The sequence below is a fragment of the Bombus vosnesenskii genome, unplaced genomic scaffold, assembly GCF_011952255.1.
Source record: "Bombus vosnesenskii isolate JDL3184/JDL3185 unplaced genomic scaffold, Bvos_JDL3184-5_v1.1 scf7180000015174, whole genome shotgun sequence".
Lineage (NCBI taxonomy): Eukaryota > Metazoa > Arthropoda > Insecta > Hymenoptera > Apidae > Bombus > Bombus vosnesenskii.
In genome coordinates this window covers 1-22,758 of record NW_022883867.1, presented here as the reverse complement: position 1 = coordinate 22,758, position 22,758 = coordinate 1, and the positions used below count along the sequence as shown (strand labels likewise).

At 33.8% G+C, this 22,758-nt stretch overlaps 2 protein-coding genes and 1 pseudogene across 2 annotated transcripts; 1 reads left to right on the top strand and 2 right to left on the bottom strand.

Annotated features, from left to right (window-relative positions):
• Positions 1-2,944: 2,944 nt before the first annotated feature.
• LOC117241020 lies at positions 2,945-4,393 on the bottom strand (annotated as a pseudogene).
• A 10,157-nt stretch (positions 4,394-14,550) lies between these two features.
• LOC117241022 lies at positions 14,551-19,329 on the top strand. Its single transcript, XM_033507016.1, has 3 exons — positions 14,551-15,033; positions 19,204-19,223; positions 19,260-19,329. The coding sequence occupies exons 1-2, from the start codon at positions 14,697-14,699 to the stop codon at positions 19,209-19,211; spliced, it is 345 nt and encodes a 114-aa protein (XP_033362907.1). The 5' UTR covers positions 14,551-14,696; the 3' UTR covers positions 19,212-19,223; positions 19,260-19,329.
• LOC117241021 lies at positions 19,173-19,653 on the bottom strand. The gene is made up of 2 exons (XM_033507015.1): positions 19,260-19,653; positions 19,173-19,223 (listed from the first exon to the last, which is right to left on the bottom strand). The coding sequence occupies exons 1-2, from the start codon at positions 19,645-19,647 to the stop codon at positions 19,198-19,200; spliced, it is 414 nt and encodes a 137-aa protein (XP_033362906.1). The 5' UTR covers positions 19,648-19,653; the 3' UTR covers positions 19,173-19,197.
• Between the last annotated feature and the right edge of the window lie 3,105 nt (positions 19,654-22,758).

The following is a 22,758-nucleotide window of genomic DNA, read 5'->3' as shown; positions in this document are numbered from 1 at the left end:
TCAAAAAATTGAAAGAATTATTCAGGTGGTTTGCTGTTGATGACTCAGCCTGTATATCCCCAAAATTCCATGTAGTTCTGATTGTTAGGCAAACTGATATTGTGATCTAACACGAGTCAACCTCATCAAGGGGCGAGAGGGAGGGGGTGTCAATAGACTAAACACAGAAGTATTCGCCTCTATATGTACCTCTATTCGCTATTTTGAACATGAACAGAAAGATAACAGTACGGAGTGAGTGAGAAAAGCATTAAGAATTTTGATCCAGCATTTTTTAATCTCTTTATTGTGACATGAAAACTAGGACTTGTGACTAGGAAAAAGTAATTTAAAAAAGCGACCAGATATCAATGACCTACGAAAAAGATAAAATTCATCCGGACAGAAAGAAGGAAGAAAACTATTTAACGTTTCATCAGAGAAAAAGAATCGAGGAAAAGGCTTGGTTATTGATCTTGTGAGACAGGAACGTCATAAATGCTAGTATAGGTAATCTTGCAGAAGTTGTTAAGAATCTTTATCGTAGTTTGGTATGAAAAATATCGAATAATTTGGATTTCGAATCACATACAAAATAAGATGCAGGGGAGAGTCGCACAGTACCTTGTGCTAGAGTTGGTAAAAATGAAAATTTACAAAGTGACTTTATAGCACAAATGGAACTTGATAAAAGTAGGAAAATTAATTTTATGAAATTCAATAATACGAATTGACGAATTGACAATGTGCAAGAATAGTAATGTCGGAATTTGTAGGAAACGAAAAATTGTCGTCCAGTACCGATCAATTATTTAATTATTTGATCTTTTGCTCTAAATGGTTAATAATGTTTTAAAAAGTCCTCTAGATGTCAGTATACATATTCTTATTCAAATTTGATTTTTATGTATATCGTATGGAGAATACTTAATATTTTCTTGATTTGCGCATTCGACGTGTGCCCAGACTTCACATTCGTCGTTTTTGAAACATTGAAAGCTTCAGTGAGCTGTCTTTGGACCATTTTATTTTTGAAGAGTAGCTTCGAAGCCCCATTCATGTTCTCCTCTGACCATTTCTCTCTTTTCTGTTTTGGACTTTCAGACATTTTTCTATGGGAAAAGGTAGAAGAAAAATTAAACAGACACCTTCTAATTTAGTCTCAGTTGCCAAAATATTGACCTTACAGGTAAAAGAAATTCGGTCTATGACTAAATCATCGGTATTGGACGACAAATACGTTGAACAAATACGTTTTAGATTATAATGTATATAATATACAAAGGAAATTATAAAAGTGGGGCAAATAACTGGTAATTACACTTAATAAATTAGATATAGTATACATTAAAAAACATTTTACTTACCTGAAAAACAACATGTCAACTCTAGAAAATAATTTTTAATTTTCGAAATATCAATGTATATGTTTGACATATCAGATCAATATGGCTCCGAAATATGTTACACGGAATTGTTCATTTTCATTTGTTTGTTCCAATAAAAGCGCTAATATCTGGTGAAAGATCCTATGTATTTAGATATTAACAGAAATGTTAATTGAGCTGTTATTTTGCCCGCATTGTATTTCTTACATGTAATGCCTGTTACACGTTTTATCTTTAAAATAGCAAACTCATTATTTACTCGAGATTTATTCCTAGCGCACAAATATTTTTCAATAGAGCGATGCAAAGTTTTACTGTATCTCGGATCATCACAAGTTAATCAAAATCTTGAGGATTCGATTTCACCTGCTCAAAGTGACTTTTGCAGGCAAAAGAAATTGTTCCTCGGATACTTTAATATTTTTTACTAAATTTCATCAAAAATAGAATTTTATTTGCTAATAGAAGATAACTATGTTTTGGTACCGCCGCTTCGAGCTTTTTACAATCCACTAGCGATAAAAAGTTCGCGTACAAGGTAACTAGCGGGCAAAAGAACGGTATAAAGCATAGAGTATAGAGTATATTAGCGTATCTCGCTTAGCGTAGCTAAGCATAGAGTGTCTCGCGAATTATTACACAACAGTGATAATAAGGCAAATCTAATAAAATTTACTTCTCATTAAAAAGTCGTACCAAAACAATTATTTATTAGTTGGTTTATTTATTAATTCTTAAGAAGATACATATAAATAAGAAAAAATGGTAAAATTTGATTAGTATAATATAAATAATATATGCCTATGATCATTCTAAAATATAAAAAGTGAAATAGTCTTACGTTCATTGGTATATTTTAAGAACACATACATCTTTTAACGATAGTTGCAATGTAACATCATTTTTATATTACACGCAAGGTATGGCAAGTATTCCTGCTCTAAGGCACAATTTGAAATCAACAACATTCAGTTTAACAAATTATAACTTCTATTCGTTTTCCATCATGGAATAACGCGGTGGTGTCTTCCATATTGCACTGGACGTGCGTTGTAAGCTACTCCTATCTATATTTTCAAACATTTCAGTTAAATCTGGTGTGCACATTCTTCTATCAAAGAATTTATAGACTGCTTTCTTCGGAATTTATCGTTGCATTGCAAGTTCATTTTCGCATATGTACGCTAAGATTGATAAAAATTCGAGTACTCCATGCATTATAATGTTTATTAACTCATTAAGTAAAACAACACTTACATTGCGCCTAATGTGGAATTGTACGCCTTGGTCTGGCTTCATCGTCCGATGTGTCGTCGTCAGGTTTACTGTGCAAAACAGAAGTGGACCTTACTGTTTGGAGCTATATTTTGGATAAAATATCGAATGAATAATAGCTTGTGTTTTTATAACAGAAGAATACTTTGATACTGTTTGTAATGTTACCTGCGATGTCATCATCTGAGTCTCCTTCTTTTGTTTCGCTAATAAGACTTTCTTTTGCTTTTTTGACAGATCTTCGTGCCAGTTTTTGAACAACGGCATGTTCTGAAATTTTTTCTTTTTCCAATGATCCTGTTTTAGCAAATAGCAAATTCGATGCATACGCATTTTTCTTCATTTCATTTTGAATGTCGTATTTCGTCATGTTTCTATTAGACATTTCCCTTTCACGGGATGGCCCGTCTTCTGCGAATAATTCTTCGAACTCCGTGAGTATCATCGCTTGATTCAGCTGCTGAACCTCCTCCTGCAGAGTTATTGGCGACCGTGATGTAAATTTAGGTTCATTATTTTTTCCTATACTACTAGCCAAGTTTTTATTAATTACTACCGTTTCGTTTGATTTTATTGGTGATAAAGGTTCTACAATTGCGGTAGCGTCCATCATCTTCTGCGTATAAGTAGAATTGATGTCCATCGTGGAATTCATAAGAGGAGTAAATTTCTCAAGTGCATCCTCGCACATTGAAGGATCTTCAATATCATTTCTTGCTGATGGAATTACTGTATCATCAATAATATTAGAATATTTACCCTTCGTGTTTTCACTCCATGAAAAAGTTCTCTTTATATTACTATCTCTTGTTGTTATTGAAGACTTTAATGGTTCAATCCTTTCTGGTTGTATTGCATCTTCTTTTGAAATTGTTTCGCTTAAAACATTCTTTTTTGTTTTACTATGTTTTGTAGGACCTTTTGTGTTTTTTTCATCTGAACTACTTCTAGCACTTTCCTTTTTTTCAGGTCGGCCTCCACGTTTCCTCTAAAAATGTAGAATATATTTAACAACTAGTTATAGTAGTATTTATATACACAATGTACATACAATTGCATAAGCAATTAGATTTTGACGTATTAATTAACCGATATCAAACATTATTGGGTACTACATATAAGGGTTAGTATTGATTAGTAACATAAGATAAGATAATATTAGTAACATAAGATTAAAAGTATTAAATTTCATCATAATATGACACAAACGTTTACATTACTGTCATCATCAAGAGATAGCCTTCGTAATTATGTAACAAGTGACATTGACTGCTGCTTTTTAATATTAATTGCAGCTTTTATTGCAGCCTTTCTTTTTGTTCGGTCAATTGTTGTTTCCAGCACATCCCCAGTTTTTACATCTTTATTTTCTGTTTTATCATGTACTGCTGAATCTGTTACTGTATTATCAGTATTGATAATATCATTTTCTGGGATAGTCTCTTTACGGCGATAACCTTTTTTCTTCAAAACTTTCGGCCTCTTTGTAGTTGAAGGGCCAGGGACTGATTGTGGTATTTCAGGAATTAAACCATGTAAATAATCCAGAGTGTCTTCAAGCTGGTTGTTAACATATTTTTTAACATCCAAGGAATAATTATGTATATTCGATATATCTTTGGTAATCATTTCTTTAATCTCCTTCTTTGATCCAGTATCCATATTTAAAATCTACGAATAAATGATATGTATTTAATATATACATTAAACTATACTTTTTAATAATACATACCATAATTTAATATTATGGTTGAAATTATGACGTATATAGCAATTAATACATACACATGTGTTTAGTTCTATTAACTTAGAAGCACATGTAAATTAAAAAAAATATATATATATATGAAACAATAATAAAATAATGAAGTAACATTGAGAATAGAATCTAGTTTAATTACACATATATACCCTGTTAATAATTCCGTTCTTATAAATTTTATTAAATTTACAGTGAAGCTTACAATTACACTAATGCCAATGAATATTAACGTATGCGTTTATTATTACACTAAATAAAAATGAAAGTAATGCAATGAAAAATACAATATACCTTAATGGAAATAAAATAAGTAAATAGCGAAGTATTTATTAATATTATTATATAGCATTATATTATATTATTATAATATTTATTAATATTTACTTACCTTTTATGTTTGCACAAAAACTATCAAATTTTAAATATAAAGAGAGATTTATAACAGAGATAAAGCAAGTCACAGAAATTAGTGTCTTTCAATAGCAAAAATGCGTTAAAGGAAGTGAAACGATAATCTCCGTCTCGCGTCACAAGCGGAACTGTGCCAGTTTTGCTCCTTGAAAGTACACGCAGCGGTACATGAGCTAGAGAACATTTCAAATCATGTTGTTGTTTTTTTGCTTCGGAGTATCAAGATCGTTAGGACATACATAATATATTAATAAATAAACTCCGGGCATAACAATGTCGCCGTTACGTTACCGTCGAACCGTCGAACAAAGACGAATTTGAATTCTCCGACTCTCCCCCGACCTGTTTATACTATACCAGTTTAAACGGACGCAATCGTAAAGAGTTCACGAGAGTTATGGATCAGTATCTACGAGTATCTACCGTCTTTGCGAACATTATCTATAATTATTTATTTAATCATTTGAAAATATACGTGAAGGTTTCAACAACGAGCAATCTTGTCTAATAAATCTCACGATCAACCATCCTCTACACACAAGTCCTCTGAAAACATAATCCTCTAAAACATAATCCTCTACAAACATAATTATTAAATAAAAATCAGATATATCTTATTTAAATTACTATTAAATGCAATTTAATTATTATATTATTAACTAAGCAAATTTAATTTTAATTTTATAAATATATATGTATAATAAGCTAAAATTAATCTTATAGGTTCATACCCTATCGATAAGTTTAAAAAATTTTTATATAATTAATATATTTAATATATATATATATATGATATAATTTTTAATTAAAATTGTATTAAATGTAAATATATTTAAATAAATATATATATATATATAATTATATTATATATGTATTATTAATAAATATAATATTTATAATATATTAAAATATAATTTTAAAAATAAAAATTTTAAGTTTACAAATTAAACATAATTAATAGTTTATTAATCTAAATAAACTTATTTCAAATAATAATAATAATAATATGATAATTTAAATTATTTATTAAATAATTTTATTAAAATTATATTTATATACATATATATTAAATAAGAATAAATTTTATATCTATTATTAAATATAAATTATTCAAATTTTTATTAAAAAATCTTTTTAAAAATTTATTTTTAATTTATATTACTAATATTAAATAAATCACAATGTATGTCGCTCTTGTATGTGTAAGTCTGTGTTCTAAAGCCTAGACCAAGGTAAAGCAAAAACTGCGTAGGTCGAGTTTGCCGCCAAGACACAAAAACGCGGGTGCTCGGCAAAAATAGAATAAGCCGATGAGTCACTGGTCAATAAAATAAACTCGATCATTACAAACGACAATTTTCCCTAACAATAAATAATGTCAATGTTTTGTGTGCATTTATTATACAATTACATTATTTATATAAATGTCTCTTATGGTGTACAATTACATATATTTGAATAATGTAGGAAATATTGCTCTTTTTATTTTTACATTCCAACTGTACGAACAGTTTTGTTTTCCACTATACATACATACATGTATCTTAAATGTTATACATACTTTGCATGTATCATATTTGATGTATGATGTGTTCATAAAGATCTTGTTAAGACAGCTTGTTAAAATTGTACTTACAAATCTAATTGTACTCTACAAAATTGTACATACAATCATATCTATTAATCATTCTTACAAATCCTCTAAAAACATAACGACTTTTCAGTTCAATTTCAATCATTGCGTTCAACGCCATCAGGGTGTCCTGCATAACGCGGGTATCCGACTAGGTGCTGATACCACATACAAGAACAAGTCGAATATGTGAAATAAAGCTTTTTAGCTTAAGGTCCCGTTTTGAAAAAAATACAGTTTGAACATGTTCGGTTGGCAATTGGCTTAATACACGCGTATGATAAATTTTCAATTTTATTTTTCTCTCAAACAAAGCGTTGTGTGAAAAAATTGTATTCCATATTTTTTTGTTATCTACTACTTAATTAAAAATTGATTGTAATAATAATTTATTGACGAATTATTTGAAATATGTTATCATGGTGTATATCCTGTGGAATTGACAAAACATACCTTTATGATTTTGTGAATCGATACGAGTAACAATAAATTTAAATTTGACGAATCAAAAAATTAAATATTTTAATTCTTATTTTATTATACTAAAACAAAGTAGTCTACAGATATTTTTAACACTTCTACCCTTACGTGTCACACGTTATTAAAGTATACCATTGATACTGATACGTATATACGTTCGTTAAAAATATAAATTGGTACAAATCATTAGAAATACAATTTTCCAACTTGGTATCTTTCTTCGAAGATGGAGAATTCCAAATATTTTATTCCCATTTGTATTACTACGTAATTATAATTATATACTAATATATAATACGCGAGATATTGAACAGAAATAATAGAACCTTTCATTTGCAGTCACACAGCCATGTTATGTTTGTCTGACCAAATATGTATTAATCATGTGCAGAAATTACTGACGTCAAACTAATATTTCTATGCTGTTGTGATTCATTAGGTAATCAATTGCTTAGTCGAATCAGTTTGCCAAAGCCAACCATTGGAATAAGTAATTAGTTTTGTTGATTAAGAGCAAATTTAATTCGTATATTTACTCATTTTTGCACCATGTTACTATTTCTATTCACAATATAAAACTGTTATTCTATCGCATTGTTGTTGCTACAATGTGGTTTCGTCATTTCGTTCTGTTCACATTCATTTGAATAGCGAGAATTTTCAGAGATAAATACAGACGTATAAACAATAACACAGATTACAACGATAAAAATTGAATATCATGGGATTTATGGAAACGAAAGAAATGTTTTTCGCATGCGAAATTATATTATTGTATGTATGGTAGCTTTTATGTTATCATAAATATGACTGTTCTAGAAATATGAACTCTCTCTTTATTTCTGTCACGACATATGTACAGTGTTTATTTGTGTATTAACTATTCCGATAAATAAAAAGATTTATTACATGATTTTACAAAATTTGTTAAAATTGATTAAGAAGTTACTTTCAAGAAGTAATATTTACATAATTGTAAATTGAACCCTATGTTTAACAAAATTAGGCATTCTTAAGTATTTGTTATTGTAAATTACTATTATGCTTCGCCAAGTGTGATTGGCGATTTCTGGAACACAGCGTCCATCGATGTCTTCAATGAAAGAACATAAGTTTAATAACCTAACTTATCGACGAAATAAATCCCTGGCCCCCGGGTAGCGTGTTAGGAAGCTTCCGTGGTAATTCTTTTAAAAGCAATTAACGAGTGATCTGTTCGCGAATTATTGTATTGTACTATATATTATGTGGCATCATGATATCATAAGGAATACAAGTCACTATGATTTCTTCGTACTATTTCACAGATGGAGTGTGCAAATTTGACTTTACAATGAACAAAGTCAAACGTGACAATGACAAAATTGTATGTGGCAAAACTGGATACCTCAATGTTATACAGTGTGTCAAGAAAGTGTTTGTTGTCATCTTATGTCTTTGGGAGGTAATTCTACACCTTCGGATTTGCGAAGATCTGTTGAAAAAGAGGATCACAAAATTGACCTCGAGCATTCTATTGCACGTATTGCGTGTTTGTGCGCGTATTTATCCATCGATGTATTGCAAAGAACAGTTTGTCCAATAGGGGTTTCACATGCAGCAGTGGGAAAAATAATACTCTCACCCTGAGAGAATTGACCGGCGAGGGCGCGGCAGAGGCCATGGAAGCGCTTCGGTGAGGCGCGCTAGGTCCGTCGCGCCCCCCGGTGGGGTGCAAACTTAGGCGCTGGCAACTCAGCGCCCCGGGGCAGCAAATCTGCCCGGCAGGGGAACCGGACTGTCTGGTACGGCGGCTCCGGCGACGAGGCGTGGTGTGACGTGGCCGCATATCGCTCCATTAGGGGATGTATTGAGCGCGGGGGGGGGGTGTATCCCTCACACCAGTTCCCGGGCCCCTCTAGATCGCTGCCGGGACGGTCATCGTGGAGGTTTTAGTCCGTTGGCGTCCGCCACTACCACGCCGCTTTTTCCCAGAAGCGACCTGGTGTCCGTGCGGATTTCCTCCACGTTAATAAAAAAAAAAAGTGGGAAAAATAATACGCCAAAAAGGTGTACGTTATAAGGTTCGCCGTGTGCGAAATTATGTCGTTTGACGAATATTCGATGGTTAGCCGCTAAGAAAATTATAACGCAATCCTTGGAAATATCTTGTTTACGGATGAGAGCGATTCTTCCGATAGCAATATTCTCGATCGTCAGACTACCAAGATTTAGGCTTGTGAAAGTTCTCACATTATGATACAATGATACAGAGATTCAAGCAGGCTCGAGGAAGTTTGATTTATTCCACAGCTCGCTTTAACGTGTAGATAAAATCAATTTGAAAATGGAATAGATATCATATGTTCGCGAGCAGCCAGAAAACAACACTGACGTTATTTCGTATCGCATCTGACTTTAAAAACGAACATAAAATGAAAATAAACGGTTTTTCATACAAAAATGCATACTTGTTACGATGCATCGTGAGTAGCAGAGTAACGCATATGTTCGTGTATTACAGCATGAACGTATCAATGAATAAATAATATATATATATTAAATTAAAATTTTTAATATCTTTATAATTTAATAATAATAATAATTAATATATTTATATAAGTATTATAAATAAAATATTTATAATAATATTATTAATATCTTTTTATTAGAACTAAAAATATAATTTAAAAATTTTTAATATTTTTATAATTTAATAATTATATTTATTTAAATATTATAAATAAAATATTTATAGCAATATTATTAATATTTTTTTTATTAATATTAAAAATACAATCTTAAAATTTTTAATATTTTTAATTTTATAATACTATTAATATTTTTTGTTTATATTAATATATAATTAAAATTTTTGATATTTTATAATTTAATATATATATATATTATAAATAAAAAATTTTTAAATTATATATTATACAATTTATATTATAGTAATTTCCATTTCTTCAAAATAAAAAAAATTGTATATTAAACAATTTAAAAATAAAGGATAGAATATTTAAGTATTAATATTTTAATTTAATTAATTTAATTTAATTTAATTTTATAAATAATTAAATATTTATAGTATTATTATTATTTTTTATTAATATTTTAAAATATTATATTATATATATATAATATAATATTTGTATATAATATATATATAATATAATATATATGTCGGGTTAACATTAGAATTTAAGGCGTGTAACGATTCTTCGTTTGAATTAGCCATCGTTTTATGAAACAAAGATTATATTTACGCGAATATACAAGATTTTACAAAATATTATGAATATTGAGTTTAATGAATGATAAGATTAACAAATTATAAGTTTAACTAATGATTCCAAACCAATCCACGGTCAACGGGATAACTCTTTACTATGCGTAGAATAATTTAAACACAAAAAAAATACGATTGCTGAGGCACTCGGTAAATTGCTCGATGTATCACTTTCCAAGGCGATCACACGAATGAATATTTGATGAAAATCTTTTTCGCTGTACGACTGCATTTTGTTCGTTATATGCTCGCTGGAGGTATCGAGAAGCTTCCAATCGCCGCTGCTAGGCAGACTCTGCCAAGAGTTTGTCGTATACTCTTTGGAAGCATCGAGAAAGATCCAAACGTCGTTGCTAGGCAGCCTCTGTCTGGAGTCTGATTTCTAATACAACGCGTGTCCCATTATATCGACATCTCCAAAGTACAATTCTATGTGATTTCTAGGGAGAACAATACAACCGATCCACACCTTCGTCAGGCAAAACGTTTATCCCGTGACCGCGGCTACGCTCGGCGACCAGCTGCCACCTCGAACCCACCCTCGCCATCACATATATCGAACAATTACAAATGACAACAATTGCTTAATTACAGCTATGACAAAATCCAGGCTAAAGCACCAGAAGACTCTCGCAAAATTGCAAAGGGAAGGCTCCGGTTTTCCTTTCATCTCCGACACGTTCTTTTGTGATCCCGTTGGCCGCGGATTCGTTGTCGGGCCTGAGACCATCGTCACTAGTGTCGCGAGTGCCAATTGTCGTGATCAATTGTCAAGACTGTAATAACTCTATTATTGTAATAAACTACACCTGCGTGTACCGTACCAATGGCTAATTCCCGTGAAGATTCATTTGACGCCCACAACCCTACTCCCAGTGCTAATCCGACATACATATTAATATTTTTAAATATTTTTTTTTAATATTCAAAAATTTTTTAAATTTCCCTAATATTTTCAATATCATGCTCTAAATGTATAAGCTATTTAAACTAAACAAGTTCATCTTTCTCTTTATTTAATTTAAATATAAATTAGTAATAATATAAATATAAATTAGTAACCCCAACCTAACCCCAACGACCGACACCCTCGAACTATTACAGACGCGACAACGCACGTCCTTCGAACACTAACAACAATATCAGAAACAACCGCCAAGATCGAAGATCGGTACCTCCATCGCAGAATTTTTCGAATACTACAAGACAAAATATCACGTGTAATTATTGTAAAAAACCCGGGCATTTAGTGAAAGACTGTTACAAATTTAAAGCCCGAGTAGATGCCGGATTAATCGTACCCTATGCTTCGAGACCATCAGGAAACCAAACACGTTCTTCGGGAGAATGGGGCGAGCCACGAAGGAACGATACGCCGAATCGCCCAAGAGTACAGGCGGCAATCAGGCGACCGGCGCCGACGGCAACAAACAGAACAAGGGCAGCCACCCCCGCGAGATCGACTCCACCACCCATAACGAGAGACAGAGCGAACGCAATGCCGACTATAAGATCGAACGAACAACCACTAAATACTGTGGGGGAGTCATCCCACAACCAAACAAGGTCACAGACAGAGAATCCAGAATCTCAAGACAAAAGGGAAAGAGTGAAGCACAAGCAACCGGCGAAGGAAAATCATCAGGAGTTGAATTCAGATTCGGAAGGCGACCTCTCCGAATTATTTCAGTAAAATTTAACGATTCCCCAACGACCCCAACTGCACGAATAGTTTCCCCAGATCTAAAAACTAAGACGAGTTTATTATTAGACTCTGGATCGGAAATCAATATTATCAAAAAACCTGCTCTACCCGATTCAGCCATCATCGACGGAAAGGAATCAATCGAAGTGCGAGGAATTACGGCAACGAGCCTGGTCTCCCTAGGGCAGACGGTAATACAGGTGGCGGGCCGTCCGGTTGTTTTACATGTAGTCGATGATTCGTTGCTAATCGATCAAGACGGAATCCTAGGATCCGAATTTTTTGCAGGTTGTAAGGCTCGTATAGATTACGAGGGAAAACATATCAGATGGGGAAATATTTACATCCCCTTCGATACTAAGGAAAAAATAGTTATACCGAAGCGAAGTTCAATAACGTGTTCTATTAATATCGCTAATCCAGAGATGAAAGAGGGATTTATTCCAAAAATCGAGCCGAACAAGGGAATCTATTTTGGTAATGCAGTTGTGAGGAATCATAAAGGAAAAGGTTACATAAGAGTAATAAATACTACTTCAAGAGATTACGAATTTACAACACCAACGATGGTAATTAAGGAATTTGAAAATCCCTCCCCGCTTCCTAGGACAGCGTGTAATACAGTTTTAAAATCGAAGGAAAGTAGATACGATAAAATAAATGAGTTACTACGACTCGAACACTTGAGCGAAGAAGAAAAGGAAAATGTTAAAAAGTTGACTCGTAATAATCAAGATAGGTTTCATATTCCAGGAGATACATTGGAAGCAACCGAAGTTCTGGAACATAGGATAATCACGACGGACAATATACCCATCAATACTAAACAGTATCGATATCCGCCAATACATCGAGAAGAAATAAATTGACAGGTCCAAGAGCTACTAGATACGGACGTAGTGCAACCATCAATATCTCCATATAACTCCCCGTTATGGATTGTGCCCAAAAAACCCGATTCGCAAAGAAATAAGCGCTGGAGACTAGTCATCGATTATAGAAAATTGAACGATAAAACGATTGGCGATGCCTTCCCACTACCCAACATTACAGAAATATTGGATCAATTAGGAAGTGCAAAATATTTTTCCACGTTCGACTTGGCACCGGGCTTTCACCAGATCCGTATGTCACAGGAAGATGCCCACAAAACAGCATTTTCGACACCATACGGGCATTTTCAATTCAAAAGAATGCCTTTGGATTAAAGAATTCCCCAGCAACATTTCAACAGTTGATGAATTCAATATTATCTGGTCTGCAAGGAATAGAACTATTCGTCTATCTGGATGACATAGTGATTTATTCCACGTCTCTCCAAGAACACGAAATTAAGTTCAATAAGTTAATGGAAAGACTGAGGAAAGCTAAATTACGATTACAACCTGATAAGTGCGAATTTTTACGACACGAGGTGAATTATTTGGGAGATATAATTAGCGAGGATGGCGTGAAACCCGACCCAAAGAAAATCGAAGCCGTATCAAAATTTCCACGACCAAAAAAGGGTGAAAAATATCAAACAATTTCTGGGACTAGCAGGATACTACAGAAGATTTATACCCGATTTCTCCAAGGTCGCAAAACCATTGACACAACTATTAAAGAAAGACACTCCCTTTAAATGGACAGAAAATCAAGAAAATGCATTCAATAATTTAAAGACAGCGCTAATGACAAAACCCATTCCACAATATCCAGACTTTTCTAAACCCTTTAACCTTACTACAGACGCATCAGGATATGCAATAAGCGGTGTACTGAGTCAAGGGCCAATCGGAAAAGATTTACCGACTGCATGTGCCTCAAGACTATTAAATTCCGCCGAACAAAACTACTCTACCATAGAAAAAGAGTGTCTGGCAATTGTTTACAGCGCAATGCACTTCCGACCATATCTTTACGGAAGAAAGTTTACTATCGTAACCGATCATAAACCTTTAGTGTGGATGCATTATATCAAGGACCCTACTTCGAGAATTTGGAAATGGAAATTGAAGTTATCGGACTTTGAATTTGATATTGTATACAAAGAAGGCAGGGCGAACGCAAACGCAGACGCATTATCTAGGAATCCTCCGGAAGTTTGTCTACCAATCAGAAAGAGAGAGGAAGTCTCACCGATTCGCTATCCTGTCTCAAAAAGATTCGAAATAGATACGTCAACGGAAGACTCTCCCATATTCGAAGCTAAACCACGCGTCTTGCCTCAATCCACTGATCTTACAAAACAAGGAAAAGTTTTTACTCGAAAGCATCTTACACTGGAAGAAACGCCCGTAAAATATTCTGACGAAGCACTAACCGAGCTCGATGTAAACACAGATAGAGAAATAACTGATCAAGGAAAAAGGCGCATGGACACAACAGGCGAAGAAGAGCCCTGTGTTTGTGGTTACCTGTGTTTCTTCGGCGCGTGCAAGGGCTGGCGGCTGCAGCATCATTATCATTTCGATGTTTGCTCGGGCAACACGCGCAATTCCGCTGCTCCCCCACAACAAGGACCTCCTCCTTCGAGTTATTTTGCGTAAGTTTGGATATTTGCATATTATGGTTGTTTTCGCGATTTTGATCCTTTTTCCTTTTTTTTTTTTTTTTTTGTTGTTTCCCTAGGCTTCGGTGATCGACGTTTGAACAATGTTTGCGGAGGCATTTCCATCAGAGGTTCCTATCCAGACTTCTCTGGTGCGTATTTAGTCTTGTTTTTAGTCCGCTTGATTCGTCTTGTTTCGTTCTATTTAAACTATATTGTGTTGTTTCAGCGCAAGCGAAAGAGGGATTCCGAAGAACCCATGGGCGACTCGAGAAGACCCATCAAACGCATGCGGCGCTGTGATGAACCACAAGTACCAGAGTGGTCGGAGGAACTATTCGACATTGGTGCCGAGGCCGTGGATTTCCCGTCGGAATTGAGCTTTGACAATTTTGTTACTGTCGATGAGAGTTTCTTCGATGCAGAGACCGTCGTATTGGAGTGGGAACCCTCACTGGTTGAAGTCGTTGATACCGATCGTTGTGTAAAAGTTCGTTTTGCAAATGAAATTCCCGGAGAGGTTTTGGAGGCACATCTTCGTCACCATGCTTCTGGGAGAAAGGGAATTTCCCCTGTTGTCCGTTATTGGTGTATGCGTGAGTCCAGCGAACTTTGTCCTGGAGCTCCTTGCTTCGATTTTGATTTGGTGTAGCTGCTTCAATTTCGTTGGTTCGCTGTTTGATAATCGCGGGTTCCTTATTATTATTATTTTTTTAGATGTATTTTGTTTTTATGTTCAATATATATATATATATATGTATATATATACTATCACATATAAAAAAATATATATATATATTTTAAATGTGATAGTTTAAGGTTATCTATTTTATGTTTGTTAAATATATGTGTATTTATTTAATTTTATATTTCTTGCTTTTTTAAATTAATTATACATATATATATATTTCTGACAATGTAACCTTTATTTCTTTTATAATACAATATTGTATGTTTTATGTATTCGTTAGACTATTAGTTTTCGATTTCATATATACCTATATTTCATAAATTGATAATATTGTATTTGTTGCATAGTATTGGAAGTACTGTCTCTAATATTTACTAGGTTATTACATGTTTGGCATATATGTTTATACTTATATGTAACTCCAAGTTGTTGCGGCGTTGATTGATTAAAATATATTTATATATACATGTATTCCTGGCGTTTCAATTATTTCCCCTTTTTGTAGTTATTCCTATTTCCTGGTTTATTTGTTTGGTTCGTGACTCGTTCAATCCATTGGCTGGTTCTATTTATTTTATTTTATACTGGTTGGATTTATATTATATTGAACCATAGGTTTTCAAATTGCAAGTCGGTTATTGGTAGGTTTATTTAGAGTTGTGTGTATATGTATTTTGTTTATTGGTTGGTTCTATTAGTCGCCCTCGTTTTGTTAATCCTTCCTTTCGTTTCGTAGTGCCGTGTGTTCGTTTGTGCATTCAAATCCTTATTCGTGCGTTTTGTATAGAGTGGTTTCCTTGTTCTTGTTACGGCGCGTGCGGAGCGCGGGACGTGACACCCCCGCCCTTGGAGTTCAAATTTCCAAAGGAAATTTGACTGATGGTGTCTCTGAGTTCGCTCAAGGCGGACGTAGATGTCGTTGGTTGTTGAGTGACTACCGGTGTTATCGATATCCCTTGAGGTTGTGCTGTTTGATCATCGATATTTCGTCTTCCTTTGAGGTATAGTAGCAGGTGGGTGACTGAACCGCATATTGCTCCTAATAGGGCGATTCCACATCCGTAAGTTTCACGTAACTGGTATCCATATATGGCTATATCTATTATCGTCTTGATTAATTTAAACATTACGAGTATTCCAAATATTGCTGCACTGACAGTTCCAAATTCCATGAAACCAGTCCATAATTTTTCGCTATTGTCGTTAATGTGTTTTCGTCCATCATTCCCAGGATGTTTACTGTTCCAGGGACGATTGTTTTTCCTGTCGCTCCTCTGGTCAATGTGTTCAAGACTGCAGTTTTTTCTGCCGGGAACATGACGTGGTCCCGTAGTGCGTCCAGGTCCTTTTGGGTATATATTCCGCTCGTGGCCAACGACGATGGTGCTGAGTATCGCCAAGTTTGGCGCACGTCCGGGCGGAGTTCCTGTGGTGCGATTGTTTCCATGGGTTTTGGTACGAATTTGTGTCAGAGTCCGTCGATGTTGTATAGCGTGGGTAGTACTGCGCTACATTCTCTATGGTTTCCGTGTTGCGTTGGGATGTGTGTTGTTGGTGTTAGAAATGCGGTGCGATTCCCTTGCCAAACGGGTAGCTCCGAGTAGCATTCTGTTGTATGTCGTACCTTTACTTGTACCGGAATGCATTTGACTATATGGACCGCTTCTCCTGCGATCAGAGCCATGTGTCCTGGGGTCTTGGTTATGGTGTATGCAAATTCGTCGGGCAGTAAGATTGCTAAGCTTAAAGCATTCTCTATTAGTTTCTTCTGTGTGGTGCATCTTTGTGTCAGTATATCATGGTATAATGTTGTCATTTGTCGTTTAATATGTTTCTCTACGTAAATGAATTTTGAGTTGACATATGCGAATATATCCAAATTTTCGACTGCTGTCTTGCTTTTGGAGATGAACGTATTTCCTCTTGTTGTTTCTAACAGGAACAACTTGGGGTGTTCAGTGGATAGTAGGGTATATCCACACAGTGGCTGTTCTCCAGTTTTAGTTAGCGCAAATGTTACTTCCTGCGTTGTTAGTGCGTAAACTGGTTGTGCTGATTCCCTGTTGGTTCTTATTTCCTGGATCTTTGTAGCAATTCCTTCATATAGCACATCGTACTGATCAAATTTGCATGGCGAGGGCGGTTGTGGTTGCCAATAAGTGTATCCGTCCTCAGCGTCTAGACAGTTTCCTTCGCTAAAGGTACATACCGTTCCTGATTTCAGTAGAATTTTGTTCGCCTCGATCCGTACTGGCACAACTGCTGATCTTAAACTTATCCTTACTGTGGCTTGTACGACGACCTTTTCCCAGCTCCCGTATGGGTCTGCATACTGTGTTCCCTGGCAGCTGCCGTCGTCTGTTAACTTGCCGGCTAGGACAAGCGACCTTGTTTCTGTTGCATTATCTTTTAGGCCTACTATAAGGTTTTGTGGTCCGAGTGAAAACGTGCCGTCTTGGTGCATCCTTGCACATTGTTGGACGGTTGTTTTATGGAGGTATTCGGCGAATCCGTTATGCACTGCCGACGTGTGGGAGTGCATGCCACAGTAATATATAATTCGAGTTATTTGCACCTTGCATTGCCTTACACTGGTAAATTCAAATTCTGAGAGTTGCAGTAGTTGAATATAAATATCTTGGGTTTCAGTCATCGCAGGCTGTATGTTGCAGTCCCCGATGGAGTTTAAAGAGATGGTGGTAACGTTGAGGTGGTTGCCATTGCAGTCGTATCCTACCGGGCCATATGCTATTTCGATGAGGGTAAGTACGATGACCAGGTGATTCATCTTCCTATTAACAATTTATTAAATCGTTTCTTACTCTCGACTTTATTAGAAATAAGAATAATCTTTTATTATTATTAATATATATATATAAAGAAAAATTTTTATATCTATATATATATTTTTTTCCTTTTTTTCTTCTCATCCTCTTTTTTTTATTATTATTATTATTAAAACTTTTGTTTTATTTTAGGTTTTACGTACATGTTATCAGTGAAAATAAATATTATGAATGCTAAGGGGTTATAATTATATACATATATGCATACGTATTGGCAAGTAGTATAAATGAGATTTGTTTTATTGTTATAAATATATAAGTGTTACGACCGTTCGTGAAGAGACACGGTCGCGAGGAAAACGCGTCAGCGAGAGGCGTAAATTCTCGCTACGATTCGGTGAATCGACGCCGCGAAGTAGTCGTTCCCCTGTTTCGGTTAGGATAACAGAGGTGGTTGATATGAATATGACACAGTAGTAAGTTATATTTCACCGTTTATTCCACAATTTATAACGAGGATAGTTACACTGGTGCGTATGTACGAGATGGGCGATTGACTGATCTGCGGGTGTGTATACCCGGTTGAAGGATGTTGACCGTTCGAAGGATGTAAAATCAGTACTGTCTTGGGAGACGATGCTGTCTCGGAGGAAAGCTAAGGATGGGTGTGTCTAGCGCACGGGACCATCGGATTTGTTCGTGCCGATGTTATTTAGGAGAGTGAGGGAATAGGCTTCGTTTTTAATTGGTTCGACGAAGGGTCTTAACCGCCCTCGAGAGAAAGTGGTTAGTGGGAGGAAAGTTGCAGCGTACGTGACAAAAACTAACTTTCCCTTTTTCGCCGTGGTAGACAATAGTCTCTAGAAATTCCTCCGAGCCAGATGTTTGTTTTGTTTGAAGGACCTTTTCTAGGAAATCTATGAAATTTATGGAAGGTCCTTGAAACTATGGAGGATACGCTGCGAGTATCCGAAGACATCTGGTTGCCATATTGCCCGCGGTGTGTGGCCTCGGCTAGGTAGAGTGTTACGCGACGTAACAATAAGTATATATTATCAATAGGAATAGATATTACAAATGTAGCTTGTCTTCGAATATATATATATATATATATATATATATATGTGCGTGAAATGGTAAATATGACGGCTTATTTTATGAGTCACTTGCATTATCAATGGAAATGAGTGTTATAGATATCGCCTACTTTACAACATGCGTGTATATATATATATTGGTAAATATAAGTGAGAATTATATGTATAGTTATAAATATTGTTTGTTTACAGGTGGATAGCATAAGTATTTGGTTTCGTGCGTAGCGTACAGGTGCTTTACAGTTCTACGGTGCGGATTGCTATTCCTTGAACTAAAAAAATTCTTTCGATGTCAGTCAGATTATTGTAAACGATCATGCATGGGAGGCATGATATAGCGGGTTGTAGGTCCGTTAGGTTTATATCACACATACGACAGTGTGATATTTGTGTCCTTGCAGGTACTCCGCATAGGAAATGAGTGGGCGGGTCGTCGCATGGGTCCTGGTCGTCTGGATCTAGGTTGTCGAAACAGTCTTGACAAAGATAACCGTTATCTAAATGGTAGACGGAACGTATCAACCGAACACAGAGGCAAGACTGAACATCCTCCGTCGCTTCCAGGTCGAATGCGGGTACGGGCCCGTCTGGGTCCTCTATGTCAGAGTTGATGAATTCGCCACCCGTTCTGTACATACATACAAAAACAGTTAATATATATATATTTTTTTATATATGTTTCGTTCGGACCTATTCCTTTGTACGAATACTGTATCCCTGTATATAATATAATATATATAATATGTTATGATTATGTTAGTTGTTATTTATTATATATATATTTTCCTTATCTCTCTCTCTTTCTCTTTTTTTTCTCCCTCTTCTTCTTTTTTTTTTTTTTTATTAGTACCTAACATTGCTATCATCGCTAGGCGCAGAAACACGTCCGGGAGCCTGGCGGTCCACCTTCGAACGGCCGTGGTCGTGAGATGACGACCCAGTGAGGCCCACTTGACTACCCACGACTGCGCCGGTACTGGACCCCTGCACCGTAAACGTTTTTCTTTAGTTTTTCACAATCCATTTTGTTTTATTATAAGTTTCGCCTAGGTCGTCCTCGAGTTTCCATCCTGGTGCCACTCACTCTTTCGCACTCTACCCCGGTCAAGGCCGGTGCAGGGTGACGGGGAGCCCCACGAGAAGGTGAGGTGAGTGGTCTTGGCAGATATGGGCCCACCTACTTCATCGAAATTCTCCGCACCGGATCGGCGAGCTGGCGGGTACCAAAGGCACCGACCAGCCGCTACCCGACTATGGGAGAATATCAGGTCCATCGGGGTTTCCCCGGGCGTGGTCCTACGCCCTGAGAACCCATATCCGCCTCATGCTCCCCAACCTAACCCCAACCTAACCCCTCGTCGCCCTCGATAGAAAGTTGCTAGTGGGAAGCATCGTACGTGAGAAAAACTAATTTTCCCGTGTCAAGCCGTAGAAGACAACAGTCTTTAGAAAGTGATTTAGAAAAAAGATATTTGTTGGGTCTGAAGGACCTTCGCTACCAAATTACTGGGATTTATGATGGGTCCTTGGGACTATTGAGGGTACGCAACAAAGATGAGCGGACATCTGGCTCCCGGCTGGCCCGCGGTGTATGGCCTGGTCCAAGTAGAAGTTCGCCCGACGTAACACTGAATGATATTTTTTATTTGCATATTCAATTTTAAGAATAATCCCAAATAAATTAGGTGGAGTAATTATATTATTCATATCAATGTTTATTTTATATATAATTCCATCAATTAATTTAAATAATTTAAAAAATAATAAATTTTAGGTTATTAGTAAAATTCTTTATTGATGATTTATTAATATTTTTATTATATTCACTTGATTAGGAAAACAAATAATTGAATATCCATATACTAATTTAAACTTAATATTTACATCATTATATTTTATATACTTAATCTTTTCATTTTTTAAAATAATATTTGAGATTTCTTATTAAAGAAAAAAAATAAGTTAATGAACTTGAATAAGTGTATGACTTGAAATCATACCATAGAAATAAAACTTTCTATTATCTTAAAAATTATTTTAAATTTGATATTATTTACAAAACCTTTTCTTACTAATAATATTCTAATTTTAAAAATTAATATTTATATATATATATTTATACTATAATATTAATAAATTTCTAATTATTTAATAAAAATTTAATACAAAATTATCCTTAATAAATTATATGTATATGTATTAATAAAAATAATATAATTATAAAATTAAAAATAAAAATATTTAACTAAACAATTTATTCAATATAAATAAATTAATAAAACCCATAATTAAAAATATAATTATATTAAAATTTTAAATAATAAAATAAAATATAAAATATAAATATTTAAATTCAGACAATTTAATATAATTAATATATAATATAATAATAAATTTTTATAATAATAATTTATTATAAAATAATTGAAATTTCTTTTTATTAATAAAATTATTTCCAAAACTATTATAAATAAATAAATATCTTATTAATAAAATTATAAACATATATATAAGAAAATTTAAAATACTAATTAATGTAAATTAAATAATTAATAAAATATTTTAATAATTCTTCTATCAATTTTAAATCAATTTCTTTATAAATTATTTTAAATAATTAAACATAATACACACACATCCCATTAATAAATTTATTAAATGATTAAAAAATTATTATATTAATTGTAAAAAATAATATAATAATTAAAAATTTAGTATGTTATTAAAAAAAGATTATTTTCAATATATATATATATTAACAACATAATTTTAAATAATTCATTTTAATACTAATCATTCCCATCTTTATAAAATCAATATAAATTTTAAAATAATAAAATATATTAAAATACTCTATTTATTATAATAAATTTATTAAAACAATAGCTAAAAATTTAATTTTATTAAATTATAAAAATTAGTATAAATAAAATATTTAAAATTATAAACTGCTAAGTTTATAGAATATAATAAAACTAACATTAATAATAATATAATAACAATAATAATAAATTTTAATAATTAATAAAATTTAATTTTAAATAATTTAATAAAATAAATTTAAAAATTTAAACTTCAGTAAAAAATTATCTAAACACCATATTATAAATATTTATTTTTAAAATTTATACAAAAATAAATATAACTTAATGAATTTTAATATTAACTATTAACAAATAAAATTAATTTAAATAATATTCAAATCAAATATTTATAAATTAATAATAAAACATTATAAGTTATATAAATAAATAATAATAATACATTAAAATATTTATAATAATAATAATAATAATAATAAATTATTAATATTATTTATTAAACTTAGTCCCTGCCTTTCGGCTTTGGACGACTTCCGGTTTACATACTTTCTTATATTACTACTTAAGTCACCTTACAGTACACTTATGCTACCTTGTAATACGACATATGTTTCATTGCACCTTTATTTTGCCCTAACCCTTCTGCCTGTCGTTCTTTGGCCTTTGATTCTAGCTGTATTCTCTTCTGTTCTCCATTATCTCTTTCAGCACTGCTAGCCCCTCTCCTGTCTCCTTTAGTGTCTCTTCCAGTCCCTTTGATCCATCTGTTACCTCACATTCTTCCAGGATATGTCTCCTATCTTCCTCCTTTATTGAACAGCCTGCACCTTCTTTCTTCCTCCTCTTTCCAGTGCTCCCTTGCCTTAGCTACGTTGCCGCATCTATATCTGGCGAGCGTGCTTCTCTCCTTCCATTTTATCGCTTG

Coding starts and splice junctions, on each gene's coding strand:
- LOC117241022 (XM_033507016.1), top strand. CDS start 14,697: ATGGGCGACTCGAGAAGACCCATCAAACGCATGCGGCGCTGTGATGAA.
- LOC117241021 (XM_033507015.1), bottom strand. CDS start 19,647: ATGTACAGAACGGGTGGCGAATTCATCAACTCTGACATAGAGGACCCA. Junction 19,224..19,259: donor AGGAATAGCAATCCGCACCG/TAGAACTGTAAA, acceptor TACGCACGAAAC/CAAATACTTATGCTATCCAC.